The 15,515-nt window shown below is 31.3% G+C and overlaps 2 protein-coding genes across 2 annotated transcripts; one reads left to right on the forward strand and one right to left on the reverse strand.

Moving 5' to 3' along the window:
* Window positions 1-3,422: 3,422 nt before the first annotated feature.
* On the forward strand, window positions 3,423-8,918 carry LOC139515192 (homeobox protein Meis2-like). The gene is made up of 5 exons (XM_071304755.1): window positions 3,423-3,552; window positions 4,344-4,620; window positions 6,430-6,488; window positions 8,052-8,126; window positions 8,599-8,918. Coding segments are annotated over exons 2-5 (456 nt in total). The 5' UTR covers window positions 3,423-3,552; window positions 4,344-4,618.
* Window positions 8,919-12,507: 3,589 nt separating this feature from the next.
* On the reverse strand, window positions 12,508-13,502 carry LOC139515193 (rhoptry surface protein CERLI2-like). The gene is made up of 2 exons (XM_071304756.1): window positions 13,188-13,502; window positions 12,508-12,522 (listed from the first exon to the last, which is right to left on the reverse strand). Exons 1-2 carry the CDS (start codon window positions 13,500-13,502, stop codon window positions 12,508-12,510), a joined length of 330 nt encoding a protein of 109 aa, XP_071160857.1.
* Window positions 13,503-15,515: the final 2,013 nt, after the last annotated feature.

The following is a 15,515-nucleotide window of genomic DNA, read 5'->3' on the forward strand; positions in this document are numbered from 1 at the left end:
TTAAATTTAGTTTAAATAATTTAACTTTTTTACCATATCAGAATTATTGGCTTGAAAGGAAATCAAGAATGTATAAGTGTGAGCCAAGGATCCGTGTTGAAGACTGTACCTTGACCTATAATGGTTTACTTTTATAAATTGTGACTTCTATGAAGATTTATTTCTTTGACACTCATACTTCATCTTCCTATATCTAAAAGTTTAAAGCTTTTGACAGATGAAATCTAAAATCCATTTTCTTAAATAATGTCATTTGCAGTAGAAAACATTCTTAAATAATGTCATTTGCAATAGAAAACATTCTTAAATAATGTCATTTGCAATAGAAAATTTTCATACATATTTTGTTTTTTTTTAAATGTTTTAGATGTTTGATGAAAGATGAGAGACATCGTTGGTCGGTCTATCAACTGTTGGACCATAGTTTTATTAAGGAAGAATTACAACACACCATTCATTATGCTCCTCACAAACAGGCTGCTACAGAAGAAAATGAGAAAAGTATGTTGTGTATTTGTTATATAAAAAAGAAGATGTGGTATGATTGACATTGAGACAACTCTCCACAAGAGACCAAAATGACACAGAAATTAACAGCCATAGGTCACCGTATGGCTTTCAACAATGAGCAAAGCCTATACCGCATAGTCAGCTATAAATGGCCCTGAAATGAGTATAGTTTAGTTGTACAATGAGGAGATAACAGTATTGTATTTAAAGCTTGGACAGCATCAATATGTGATTTGATGGTGGCAAATTAAGTTTACTGGCAACACATTAGTAAACATTCTTTTCTATCAGTTTCATTAGAATGGAGACACCAATACTGAATTTAAGCTCAGATGGCATCAATTGGCGATTTGATGGTCAAAATTAAGTTTACTAGCAACACATTAGTAAACGTTGTTTTCTATCAGTCTCATTAGAATGGAGATGGCAATACTGTGTTTTAAGCTCAGATGGCATCAATTTGTGATTTGATGGTCCCAAATTAAGTTTACTGGGGACGCCTTAATAAACAGGTATTTGCAACCATCGAATTACCAATAGATGCTGTCTGAGCTTAAAATACAATATTGTTATCTCCATTCTAATGAAACTTATAGAAAACAACATTAAAACATGCACTTAGTTTAAATTCGTTTTTAAGTGCTTGTGGCCCAAAGGTATGTTTAGTTATGTTTTAATTGTTCAAAAACAAAATCAATTATACACATTAAAACAATATTTTAAAGATTTCACTACTGTTTTAATTGATAACCATAAGTGTATTCAAAGGATCAATTAGATGAGTGACTATGGATTATATATAATTTTATTGGCTTTATAAACAATATCACCATAAAAGCCAACTATGACAAGCCTTTGAGCCAGAAATGGAATTTACATCAAAAAGAAAAATTAAAACATCAAATTAGGATTTAACTATGCATTTTTAAAAATCAATTATTTTTCAGACAAACGTCTTTCCAATATATGTACATTTCCCCAATGGCAAGCGAGATTAACCCAAAGTTTTATTTTTGTCAAATTTTATCACATTCTGGAGCGTTCAATAAAATTTTAAATTGTCTGATGAAGAAGTTTGACACTAGAACAGGACGTAGGATATCATACTGGTATGTGCAAAAGACTTGATCAATGAGTCACAAACTTTCTATTCAACATTAATAGAATTTTAACCACTTAAGAGAAATGAATTCAAAAACTTGTGAGAATTGGATATTGCTTGATATCAACTCAAGATTGTCTTTTCATTTGAATAGTAATAATAAACTCACCTAAAATTCTGATTGTTTATAATTATTTTGAAATTAAATAGTTGTTATCAAGCAGCTTCAAAATCTCAATACTTACGAAACCTAAAAATCATAATTTAAAAAAAAGGAAAAATAACAGGATGAGTAATAGTATTTTTCTAATTATAGAACAAGACGTAAACAAAGACAATGATTCAGAAGATGATGACTTAGCAGATTTACCCTTCATCACAGCCTTGGAAGTCAGTGCAGTGGACAATCTCGTCTAACTAATGAATTTGAAGTCCTTAGGTCTCTAGGGAAAGGAGGATTTGGTGATGTCATTGAGGTAATTACATCCAGAATAGGCATTGTCATGTGACCTAGACTCCATTTTCTTGCTTAATTGAGCAGGTTTAATTAAACTCATCATAGATACCAGGATTGAAATTTTGTATTTGCACCAGACTCACATTTCATCTTCAAAAGACTCATCAGTAATGCTTGATTCAAAGAAGTTAAAAAAGCCGAATTGAGGGGAGTTAAAGGTCGGTGTGCCAATCTGGTCTTTAGTCTGTCTGTTGTTAGTTGGTCTTTCCTGTTTCAGTCACAATAACATTTGGTTAAAGAAAATTTACTTTAATTTGTTGTTACAACTACTATAAACTTAGCACACATGTTCATTATAATGTGAAATTTGGAAAAGATATGCCAAATAAGGGTGTTGATCCCAATTTTGTGATTTTTTTTTTTTTTTGCATGAAGTATGGTGTCTAATCATCTGATGGTTCATTATTCCTTTTTGAAAGTCAGGTTTTGATGCATTCAGTACTGAAACTAGTTGTTTTGATTACCAACGAGTTTGCCATTTCAAAATCTAAAGCATTCTGGGTAATATTGTCATAGATTTTCATCACATGTTTTGATAGGTTAACAACATCTTAAACAATGGATATTCAACCAATGACATATATTAGTATTTTTAATTGCTGTACAAACATTGGGCCATTCCAGTTAATATCTGCTAAAGGGGGATGGATGGTCCTTTCTGCGGGGTGTAAAATTTTTACATCTTAGGGGTGAAATTTTGGGTTTTTTCATCTGACAGGTACCTTATACGAAAAAAACTTCAGAGGGTCTTGGCAACAGTAAGTAATTAAAAATGATTACATCTTAGGGGTAACAAAAATGCCTATGTCAGATCTAATAAGTGCTTTGAAATGTAGACAGTTTCGTATCTTGCATCATCTGGTATTGTTTTTAAAATTCTAATGGGTACAATCCTTGCAGTAAAAAATTCTGATAGGTCATTTTTTTCCATATTAATATTTTTAATTGCTGTACAAACATTGAAATTACCCCTTATGTTCTTAGTGGTGAACTAAAAAAAAGGACTTTTACTGAACAGTTAAATTGCTGAAAATATAACACTGCATAAGCCAAAAACCTGTCTTAAGTGAACTCATCAATCAGAACTTTTAAGCTGATCACCTGTCTAATCCAAACTAAATCATCAGTTCCTGACAAGTTAGGTTTGACAAATTTCACTGCATGTAGATTGCATTGCACAGTTGACAATTCTGTAGTCTAATCAGTCTAAGACATCTTTGTAATATATTTATATTCAGCCATCATGATTTTATTAACGCTGTAAACAAACGTTTTCTTCATTTTCACAGGTTAGAAATAAACTAGATAGAAGAAAATATGATATTAAGAGAATACCATTGAATCCTAAAAGTAAATATTTCAACAAGAAAATTACCAGGGAGGTCAAATTACTGTCTCGTCTCAATCATGAAAATGTTGTCAGGTAACTATTTATGCCCTTTTTTTAGACTTGTGTTACTTACGTGGATTTATTTATTTTCATGTGGAACAACTTTCATGGTTTGATATAAACTTGCAGTTTCATGGTTTGCTTGATATTACATACATTCCTAATAGGAATTTTCTTTACAAAGTTTGCAATTTGTTCAAAATTTTAATTTGTGGTTACCCTGAAATCAAGAATCCAGTAAAATCCATTGTTTAAAAAAATAATCATATTTCAAGATGAATTTTTCAATATTTGTATACAGAATAAAGAATAGGCAATATAGGAAAGGTGTACTGACATAAGTAGTCTCTAAACACATTAGCTCCATGGAGCTTTCGTTAGTAGAAGCCATATTAACTATGTGTATCAGTGAGAAAAATGTAAAAGCATAAAAATATAGTATATACCAATACACATAATTAACAGCGCCTGGTGATGTTTGATAGGCTATCAAACATCACCAGGCGCTGTTAATTATGTGTATTGGTATATACTATATTTTTATGCTTTTACAGAATAAAGAATAGTTGATTTAAAATTGATTTGTAATGACCTTGAATATATATAGATGTTGTCTGCAGTATGGCATAGATATCAATGAAGACTCATTTAAATTTGCAGTGGGGTGTGATCTTCACTTCATGTAGAAGGTTTCACTGTAACTTTGAGAAGGATAACAGCAGTAAAATGACTTTTGTTTTTAATATCAAGTGTGTGTAGGAGTTTTGTTTAATGAATTAATAAAACATTTTAGTTTCAAACACTACCACTTTTTTTTACGATAGGTATTATAATTCCTGGATTGAGACCAGTGAGGATCCAGCGCACAATGACTCATCATTATCCTGCTCCACGACCACAGGTACTGGTACAACAGGTAAAACTCAATCAACCAGCGACAGCAGTTCCTTAATGAAGAACAGTCTGAATTTTATTAATTAAGACTCCATTAGTTGAAATGATTATTGGAATACAAGAAGTTACAAGTGTCTCAATGGCTAGCTGGTGTCCATTTTCTCCTAGTGAAGCCGTGAAGTAGCCCATTTTATCATAACTAACAATGTAAGCTTAAATGTCTAAATCTGATTTGAGTTCTGACAGAACACATTAAGAGAAATTGGTATCAAATTGGGGATCCAAGTTTACGCTAAGGATTGACATTGCTTTTTCAGTGTTCTAAGGTGTCGTGTACCATGAATTAATGACATTATACGTATGACTCTATTAAATTTATATCTAAATTACAGTTTAAAATTTTCTAAAGAAACCGAAGTAGATATTTCATATACGGTATAAAATAAACAAGATATTTAGTAGGAGGGGATTTTTTTTTAATCGGTACTCAGAAAGCTTTTATTCTTCTCAAATTATATACAGTATAAAATAAACAAGATATTTAGGAGGGCAATTTTTTTTAAGTCAGTACTCAGAAAGCTTTTACTCATCTCAAATATCAAATAAAGTGGAAATTCGTTAAGAAAACAAAGACCTAGAAGATTATATTGGGAGTTTGGACAAGATAATATTTAGATTTAATCAGCTTCCTCAAATTCATTAAGGGATTCTCCTACAAGTGTTGACTCTGAATCTGATTATGTAAACACACAGTATTGACTTTGTTACAACCAGAAAGCAAGCAGTCTGTTTGCACATTAAGCAACGTTTAAATTGCCCTCTATGATACAATTAATCTGGAATGCAACATGCATAAGTTCAAAAGGCAAACTTTCACTGCTATTTGAGTAATTGCTTGATTTGTTTGATGTTATATGTATGGGTTATTAAATGAAGAAGATTCAACTTGTATCTGTGTAAAAGTTTTGAAGATTTCAAATCGTTGTAGCTATTTAAGTAATTGGAGTATCTGTTTGAAGTGTTTGATATCTATCACATACAAATGAGCAGAGAATCAACTTGGGTGTGAAAAACTTCAAATCAACTTGGAAAATTTCAAAACATTTTGTAAACATGTGAGAAAGGTTTTTCTTCATAGTTAGACAAGATAGATAAAAATTTGTTAGCGGTTCGAAAAAATGGGGAAGTGTAGGGACAATTTTTTTTTTTTAACAATTTATGTTTTTGTTGAAAAAGTTTTGGAATTTTCATGTGTTTGTTGTCTGTTTGTATTGAAATTTTAAGAATTTAGCATAAAAGTTTGGTGATTATTGAAAGTAGAACCATATATGTAAATCAACCTTGCCTTATTACATATTAAAGTTACTAGTAGTGTTTGCTTTTGTATACAACATGTTACTTAGCAGTTTGTTCCCCATGAATTCTATATTTACATCTGGGAATTGGAATAATTAGCGAAAATAAATAAAAATGAGAAGAATAATATCATTAGGGTTGTCTGCAGGCTGATGAGGAATTCAATGGCATAGGAATCCGAAAGGCTCATCAACTTGTAACTTAATCTCATGAAAAACTTTTAATGGCTCTAAAGAAGTAATTTAGGGCAAAAGATGTTTTCACCAGCCTTCTCCTCTGATCCAGTTCATTTCTCAACAAACATTTATCATGAATTAAATGCATTTTTGAATGGTTTAAAGACTTTTGTCAACAATTTGAAGATAAACTGTGAAATTTGGCTAAGTTTCGCCTGTAATTTAGAAGTAAATATCTGTACTGAGGTTGATAGGGGAGGTCAGAGGTCACCTTAGTAATGAGAATTTGTCTAAATCTTGGCAAAGGATGATATAGACTCTGGTTTTTGTGTGGCGCCTCACTTGTATATCAGTCATTAATCATTCCTTAGTGACAGTTTGTCCACAATTAGGCCAAAGTCAAATTATTTTGTTGATAATTAGACAAGGCCAGTGCAAAAATAATATTGGTTAAAAAGTAAATTTTTATTTTTTTTATTTCCAGGTTTATTAATGCAAGGCGAAGAATAGTGCAACCAATGATTGACCAATCAAATAGAGCAGGTAAGAATATGAATATTTTTGTAATATTTGCCACTGGACACTTCAGCAATTAGTATATATTAATTCTCTTATACAAAATATTGGTTTGTTTTTGCCAAAATTTTATACTAATAACCTAAAAAAAAATCAAACTTGAAAAATTCATTTAAATTAAAACATAAAACTTTCCATGTATTTTTAACTATGCAAATTTACACTCCTCCCCCTTTCTGGATTTAAACCTTCTGGTATGGAAATACATCAAGCATTTCAATTTCCATCCAAATGGCCATTTAATTGCCTAAGCTTTAAGGATTATAAATTATTGTGACTTGCAGAATGCCAACCTGACAATAGAATACGAACAAAAAAAAAAAACACAAAAATTATGATTTCCTTTTCTTAATTAAAATCTAATGTATATTGTTTAGTAGGTATAAAAATGACGGAAATGAAATGAAGACATTTGTCATTATAACCACATTACCATTGGTTTTTCTCTATAAAATTCATGACACGGTCATTTTGGCATGTTGCAAATGAAACAATAAACCATTGTAGTCTTACATAATATTAAACCCATAAACCCATCAACTGTCAAAAATATGCAAATAAGAGAAAAGTATTAACTAAATTTACTTCCTTTTGCATGTTCCAGTTATATTTATTTAAAAACCTTAAAGATTTTATACATAATTCATAAAGCATTTAGTGCCTTCTAGTATAATGCAAGTTGATGCCTTTTATTGAGGAACAAAGTTTTTTCATGTCGTAATAAAAATATTAATTTTTGTCGTCTTTGTTTCTGCGGAACTTCAACAATAAATTGCATAATAATTAGTAGCTAAGTATTTTATAAATGTATGCAAACTTGCTTTTTATTTTATTTTCTATCAATTTCTCACTTGTACGCTGATATTTTTTATCTACAAGGCTATTTTCGCCCTCAGTATCCTAATATTTTAAAAAGCTATTTAACACAAAATTGGCATATATCATCAGCAATTTAGTTTTCATCTGTGGGTTGTTGTTAATTAGCTCTCTGTTTGCAGTCTAAAGGTAAAACTCTGAGATGAAACTTTTATCTTTGGTGGCATGGCTCTTATGGAAATTGCATTTCTTTTAAGCTTGTTATTCTTGACAGAATCTCGCATCTCCTGAGGAGCGAAAATCTTTCCAATTGAAATTCCTCTTCCCTCATAACGAGGGTCTGTAAGTGGGTACTAAATGGTTTAAATGTGATCTAGATGTACCTCTAAGTGTTCCCTATCTGTTTTCAGTTTATACAAGGCCGTTCTTTGTTTCACATGCTGTTAGGAGTAAGATATTCTCTCAAAAAAACTATGTATATAAGCATTATTGTTCGGCAATAAAAGTGTTTTTTTTTGTTAATAACACTTTAGGTTCAAAACAGTAATATTAATTTTGTCAAAATTTCAAATGTCGAAAGTATTAATACAATCGGTGAAGTTTCTAACCACAAATATTTGATCTGAATACAAAATAATTATACTGCATGTAAAAACAGATGTTTTATAAAGATAAATACAAAGACAAACATAATCATTGTCTTAATCTTTTCAGCACCAGGAGGTCATGGATATAGTCCAGAGAGTATGGGTTGGGATAGCCAGGCCATGGCACATATGAGTCCTCACAGTAAGTAGTTTAAACACCCCTGTACATATTTTGTGTTCTGATAAATTGAAAGATCAGATTAAGATGAATCTGTTAATCTCAGATTAGGCTTAATGGTTCATCAAAGGTTGAATCAATTTGTTCACAGCTTAAGTGTAATTTGTTCACAATTTAAAAGTTAATGTGAAGCTTAATTGGTTCAAAAGATAAGCTCATAGAAAACAAACAATGTACAAATTGTTAAAGCACATGAAATCTTTCTGAATTAATATTGAGATTGAATGTGAAGGAGATATTGGGTATATACAAATGAGACAGCTACCTAATAACATGTAGAAGAAAAAATAAGACATTTTTTGAAGTTCTGTGTCATATTGGGCTTAAATAAGCAAAGCAAAAGTACATAGCAATGCATACTTATAAAGTGACAATTTAAGTTTTGAAAGAATTAATTACATGATAAAAAATTTAATATTTTTTATTTTAATTCCAGTGTTCCAAGGAAGACATGGTAGTGAAATGTATGATCAAATGAAGGGATATTCTCATATGGAAGGACAAAGATACGATATGCTTGGAGTTCAGGGTATGCATAGTAGTGACATGTTCGGAAGTACTGCTGTCACTGGCAGTAGTTCATACTCTCAGATGTCACAGTTACGACCACCAGTTCATTCGCAAGCAATGCTAATACCAGGGCATCCACATCATATGATGATGGGACACGGAGCCCACGGCATGAGTCAAAGTCCTCCATTACATGGCAGCTTGGACAGTATGGGTGCACACATTCAGGATATTCATGCTGGATAAATATCAGGAGTAAAAACTTTGTGCTTTAAAAAGAACAGGGACATTTGGCTTGGCCTGCGAACATAATTAAGCCAAGGAATAAAGCGTGACTTACAAGTATTTGTGGGTACGGTAGTTTAAAACTACGACCTATTTTATTACAATCACGGTGATCTCTCAATCATTTAGCAGTCACTCATTGTGTAGAATCTAATTCCTAACGGTTGCAGGCTAGCCAAGGGAAGTAACTAGTGTGCTAGTCAATCTAACAGAGTAAGGGAGTCGACAACTGACTGCAGTTTTAAAACTAGTCTTCACAACTTGTTATAATGGGATATGGGGAAAACTACGCAAAAGTATTATTAAAAAAAAAACGCAGTTCATGTTGACAATGAGTTGCCAAGTATTATATATGTATTTTGTTGTCTCTGGACAAGAAACACGTCTTGGTCACATATGTGCCGCATACCTCATGATGATCAAAATAAATGTACATTTGAATGGCCATGACTTTGTAAAGCATTCCACGTCAAAGTATGTTCTGTCAAACATCAACTCTTCAGTTGAAGGAATATGTTTTTGTGCCATGGAATATTTGAATTTTTTGTCATATGACATTGTTAAACCAATCAGAAGAGTTGCCCTGTAGTGGGGTGACCAATTAAATTAAAGCTTTAAGATTTACCTCATTATTATTCCTTTGTAATTATAGCCAGTTCCATTGTGTTGGAAGTGGACATTTTATTTAATGGTGCATGTTAAAAAAAGTATTTGGTGCAAATTATTTGTATAGTAAAGATGTTTGTTGAATGTATGTTTATATATGTTATTGTGTATGAAAGTGAAAAATCATTATTTGGAGAGTTTTTTCTTTGTGTGACATTTTTTACTTTCTGGCCAGGCTGTTTAGATCTACTTGCAGTTTAATTTGTAAATGTTTTGTTGTTTTTGTTGAAGTTTGTTTGAATATTTTTTTTAGATTGAACAAATTTTAAGCTTGATGTTTATTCGATCTGCCAGATTTTATTTTTTTTTGATAATTAACCAATTTGTTTTTGGTTTGTGATTTGTTACAGAATGATTTTTTTGTTTTTTTCTTTTATCTAAAAACAAGTACTAAGTTATTTCTAAGTGCTGACCATTTATTTATGATGTTTTTAAAAAAATGTTAAAGTGCAGATTTTAAACTGGCATGTAATTACTACATGTGTATTTAATTGTAAAGTAATATTAATGTCAGAGACTGCTGAAATCTTTCCTTTATCTTTTTGTACTGATTTTAACTAGAGAAAGACATATTTATATGTATATCTGTAGCAATTATTTTAGATTGTTTCAAGATGTCCGATATTACATTTCTTAACTATACTTCTTTTATGATTCCCCAATAAATATATATTTACATTTTTTATCATTTCAATGCCAGAATGAACAAAAAATAACTGAAAAAGATGTATCAAATTTTCAGAAAATCTTAGACAATCATGTACGAGGTTTACCAAAAATACACTGAAATTGATTATTGTCTGAATGTGTCTGACTATGAGGAAATGAAAGATTGCAATGATGTGTGTGGTGAAGTGTGGAGCTGAGCTTGATGCTTAGGGACTTGTGAAAAATTTTAGGGAATTTTAATACGAGATTGTCAAATATTTTGAGCAAAATTCCAGAGAAATAAAAATTGTTGTAATAAACTAATTGCTTGTGTTTTATTATATTTGTTTGTCCAATATGTACCTGTTATTAAATGAGGCTGACGATATCAAAGGGCCATACATTTAAAACTTGTAAGTCAAAGGATGGATTTGTATCTTAATATCAAATCCTTGGTAGAAGAAAAGCTGACAACACCATGGCAAAAAAAACAACAAGAAACAACTAGCTTAAATACAAACATGTCAATAAAAAACTTGATAGAAAAATTCATTGGCCTTTGGTATCAAAATCATACTTGGTCAAAATACAAAAATGTCAACAAAAAAAATCATAGAAATATACATTTGCCTTTAGTATCAAAATCATACGTTTGTTAAAATACAAAAATGTCAACAAAAAACTTCATAGAAATATACATTGGCCTTTAGTATCAAAATCATACGTTTGTTAAAATACAAAAATGTCAACAAAAAACTTCATAGAAATATACATTGGCCTTTAGTATCAAAATCATACTTGATTGAAATACAAAAGTGTCAACAAAAAACTTCATAGAAAAATACATTGGCCTTTAGTATCAAAATCATACTTTGTTAAAATACAAAAGTGTCAACAAAAAACTTCATAGAAATATACATTGGCCTTTAGTATCAAAATTATACTTGATTGAAATACAAAAGTGTCAACAAAAAAAATCATAAAAAAATACATTTGCCTTTAGTATCAAAATCATACTTGGTTAAAATACAAAAATGTCAACAAAAAACTTCATAGAAATATACTTTGGCCTTTAATCAAAATTATACTTGATTGAAATACAAAAGTGTCAACAAAAAAAATCATAAAAAAATACATTGGCCTTTAGTATCAAAATCATACTTGGTTAAAATACAAAAATGTCAACAAAAAACTTCATTGAAAAATATATCTTTAGTATCAAAATCATACTGTATTAAAATACAAAAACGACAACAAAAAACTTCATAGAAAAATACATTGCCCTTTAGTATCAAAAACACTTGGTTGAAATGAAAAGGAAAAAGAATTCATATCTCAAATTTTCATTCAAAGATAAAATTTCAAATCATAAAAAAAAGAAGATTTGCACTTGTTGAAACTGAAGATTGAAGATTTAAAAGATGATAAAAATGATCAGTCAAATATTTGATTTTTCCATGATTCATATGGTACCAAAACTAGTTCAGATAAAACCTTCTGATTAGATATAAAAAGATGTGTTATGAGACAAGTCTCCATCCAGGTCAAGGTTTTCAACAAGGAGCCCTGGCTCACACCAAGCTCAGCACTCAGCAAGCTATAAAGAGCCCCCAAAATGACTAGTAAGTTTCATTTTTATGCCCCACCTACGAAAGTAGAGGGGCATCATGTTTTTGGGTCTGTGTGTCTGCCCACCTACAATAGTAGAGGGGCATTATGTTCTAGTCTGTGTGTCTGTTCGATTGTTCGTTTGTCTGTCCTGCTTCAGGTTAAAGTTTTTGGTCAAGGTAGTTTTGGATTAAGTTGAAGTCTAATCAACTTGAAACTTCGTATACCCTATGATACGATCTTTCTAATTTTTATGCCAAATTGGATTTTTTTACCCAAATTTCACTGTCCATTGAACATAGAAAATGATAGTGCAAGTTTCAGGTTAAAGTTTTTGGTCAAGATAGTTTTTGAATAAATTGAAGTCCAATCAACTTGAAACTTAGTACACATGTTTCCTATGACTTGATTTTTCTAGTTTTAATGCCAAATGAGATTTTTCACCCCAATATCACAGTCCACTATACATAGAAAATGATAATGCAAGTGGGGCATCGGTGTACTATGGACACATTCTTGTTCTTCATGTCTTTTATCATATAGATGCATAAAGTACAACAATTGAGGGAAAGAAAATATGAAATAAAGTCTCCAAAATTTTTCCCCTACTGATTTTCATAGTCCATTTTCAGGAATCTTTTGCCTGAAATGCATTACAAATTTATTAAGATCAATTTATATTTGTTTATTTCTTAAACAGTCATTCATAAATAAAGTATGTAAATTTATATATTCAATTTTTTAGAATATGTTGACATGAATTCACCTTCATTTTTATTTTAACTAAGTTAGGTTTGATTTTTTTATAATGAACAATTATACGTTGAGAAATTAAGATAGAAAAAGTACTGTGAAGGTTTTCTTACTTGTTTAGTATCAGTTTTTGTTCATTTAATTTTCCCTTCAATCAACGAAAATGAAATGCATATTTTAATTGAGTCAAAAAGCTTTCATTTTACATCTACAAATTTAAAACATCACAAACCAACATTGATTACACATACCAAAAAAAATGTTACCAAAGAAGAAAAGCATCTACCTAGAAAGCTCCCAACAACCATATGTTAAGTATATAACCTTTTGTATAAGAGAATATCCGAAATACAACCACATGAAGGAAAAAGTAATATATAAATAGAAAAATAACAAAAAATCCTGATTGACCATTATAGACCAGGCACTTACTAACTAAGGAATAATAATCAAGAACAAGATTGCAAATATCAAATATGAATAGAAGATCAACAGAGCATTTCCCCAAAACCAACTGACATCAAATGTAAAACTATTAAATAGGTAGTAACCTACTGTTGTCAGGTTGTCAGTATCAACTATAGTGTTGTCAGTATCCACGATAATAATATCCGAGTTGTCAGTATCCACTCTGATGTTATTAGAGTTGTCAATATCCACTGTAATGTTATCAGAGTTGTCAGTATCCATGGTAGTGGTCTCAGAGTTGTCAGTATCCACTGTAGTGTTATCAGATTTGTCATTATCCACTGTAATGTTATCAGAGTTGTCAGTTTCCACTCTAATGTTATCAAAGTTGTAAGATTCCACCCTTATGTTATCAGAGTTGACAGTATCCACTGTAATGTTATCAGAGTTGTCAGTATCCATGGTAGTGGTCTCAGAGTTTTAAGTATCTACTGTAGTGTTATCATGGTTGTCAGTATCCACTATAGAATTATCAGATTTGTCAGTATCCACTATAGTGTTATCAGAAATGTAAGTATCAACTGTCCTGTAATCAAAGTTTTCAGTATCCAGTAATATGTTATCAAAGTTGTTAGAATCCACTGTAGTGTTTTCAAAGTTGTCAGAATCCACTGTAGTGTTATCAAAGTTGTCAGAATTCACTGTAGTGTTATCAAAGTTGTCAGAATCCACTAGTGTTATCATAGTTGTCAGCATCCACTGTTGAGTTATCAGTATCTTCTGTAGTATTAACAGAGTTGTCAGTATCCAAGGTAATGTTATCAAAGTTGTCCGTATCTACTGTAGTGTTATCAGAGTTGTCGTATCTAACGTCTTGATATTAAAGTTGTCCGTATCTACTGTAGTGTTATCAGAGTTGTCAGTATCTAACGTCTTGATATCAAAGTTGTCCGTATCTACTGTAGTGCTATCAGAGTTGTCAGTATATAACGTCATGATATCGAAGTCGTCAGTATCTACTGTAGTGTTATCAGAGTCGTTACTATCTAACGTCATGATATCAAAGTAGTCCGTATCTACTGTACACAAAGTGTTATCAGAGTTGTTAGTATCTACTGTAGTGTTATCAGAGTCGTCAGTATCTACTGTAGAGTTATCAGAGTTGTTAGTATCTAACGTCATGATATCAAAGTTGTCCGTATCTACTGTAGTGTTATCCGCATTCTAAGTATCCACTGTAGTCTTATCAGAGTTGTCAATATCCACTGTTGTGTTATCAGAATTGTCATTATCCAGTGTAATGTTATCAGAGTTGTCAGTATCCACTGTAATGTTAACAGAGTTGTCAGTATCCACTGTAATGTTATGAGAGTTGTCAGTTTCCACTTTAATGTTATCAGAGTTGTCAATTTCCACTGTTGTGTTATCAGAGTTGTCAGTATCCATTGTAATGTTATCAGAGTTGTCAGTATCCACTGTAATGTTACCAGAGTTGTCAGTTTCCACTCTAATGTTATCAGAGTTGTCAGTTTCCACTGTTGTGTTATCAGAGTTGTCAGTATCCACTGTAATGTTATCAGAGTTGTCAGTATCCACTGTAATGTTATCAGAGTTGTCAGTTTTCACTCTAATGTTATCAGAGTTGTCAGTTTCCACTGTTGTGTTATCAGAGTTGTCAGTATTCACTGTAATGTTATCAGAGTTGTCAGTATCCAATGTAATGGTATCAGAGTTGTCAGTTTCCACTCTAATGTTATCAGAGTTGTCAGTTTCACTCTAATGTAATCAGAGTTGTCAGTTTTCACTCTTATGTTATAAGAGCTGTCAGTTTCCACTCTAATGTTATCAGAGTGATCAGTAACTTCTGTTAGGTTATCAAAGTTATCAGTATCTACTGTAGGGTTATGAAAACTGTAGATATCTAGTATAGTTATCAGAGTAGTCGGTACCTGTTATAGTGTTTTCAGTGTAGTTAATATGTACTATAGTGTTTCCAGAGCTATCATAATCTATTTATTGTCAGTTTCAACTGCAGTGTAATTAGTGTTGTCAGAATCTACTGTAGTGAAGTGTTATCACAGTTGTCAGTATATACTGTAGTGTTATCAGAGTGTTTTACTATCAACCGTAGTGTTCTCAGAGTTGTCAGTATATACTGTAGTGTTATCAGAGTGTTTTACTATCAACCGTAGTGTTCTCAGAGTTGTCAGTATCGACTGTAGTGTTCTCCGAGTTGTTAGTATCGACTGTAGTGTTATTAGAGATGTCAGTATCTGCTGTAGTGGTACATAGTTGTCAGTATCGACTGTAATGTTATCAGAGTTGTGGTAAGTATCTACTGTAATTTTATTATAGTTGTCACTATCTACTTAGTTGTACATAGTTGTCTGTATCCACTGTAGTGTTTCCAGAGCTGTCAGTATCCACTTAGTGTTTTCAGAGTCGTCAGTCTCAATTGCAGTGTAATAAGAGTTG

The sequence above is a fragment of the Mytilus edulis genome, chromosome 3 (genome assembly GCF_963676685.1).
Source record: "Mytilus edulis chromosome 3, xbMytEdul2.2, whole genome shotgun sequence".
NCBI classification, from domain to species: domain Eukaryota; kingdom Metazoa; phylum Mollusca; class Bivalvia; order Mytilida; family Mytilidae; genus Mytilus; species Mytilus edulis.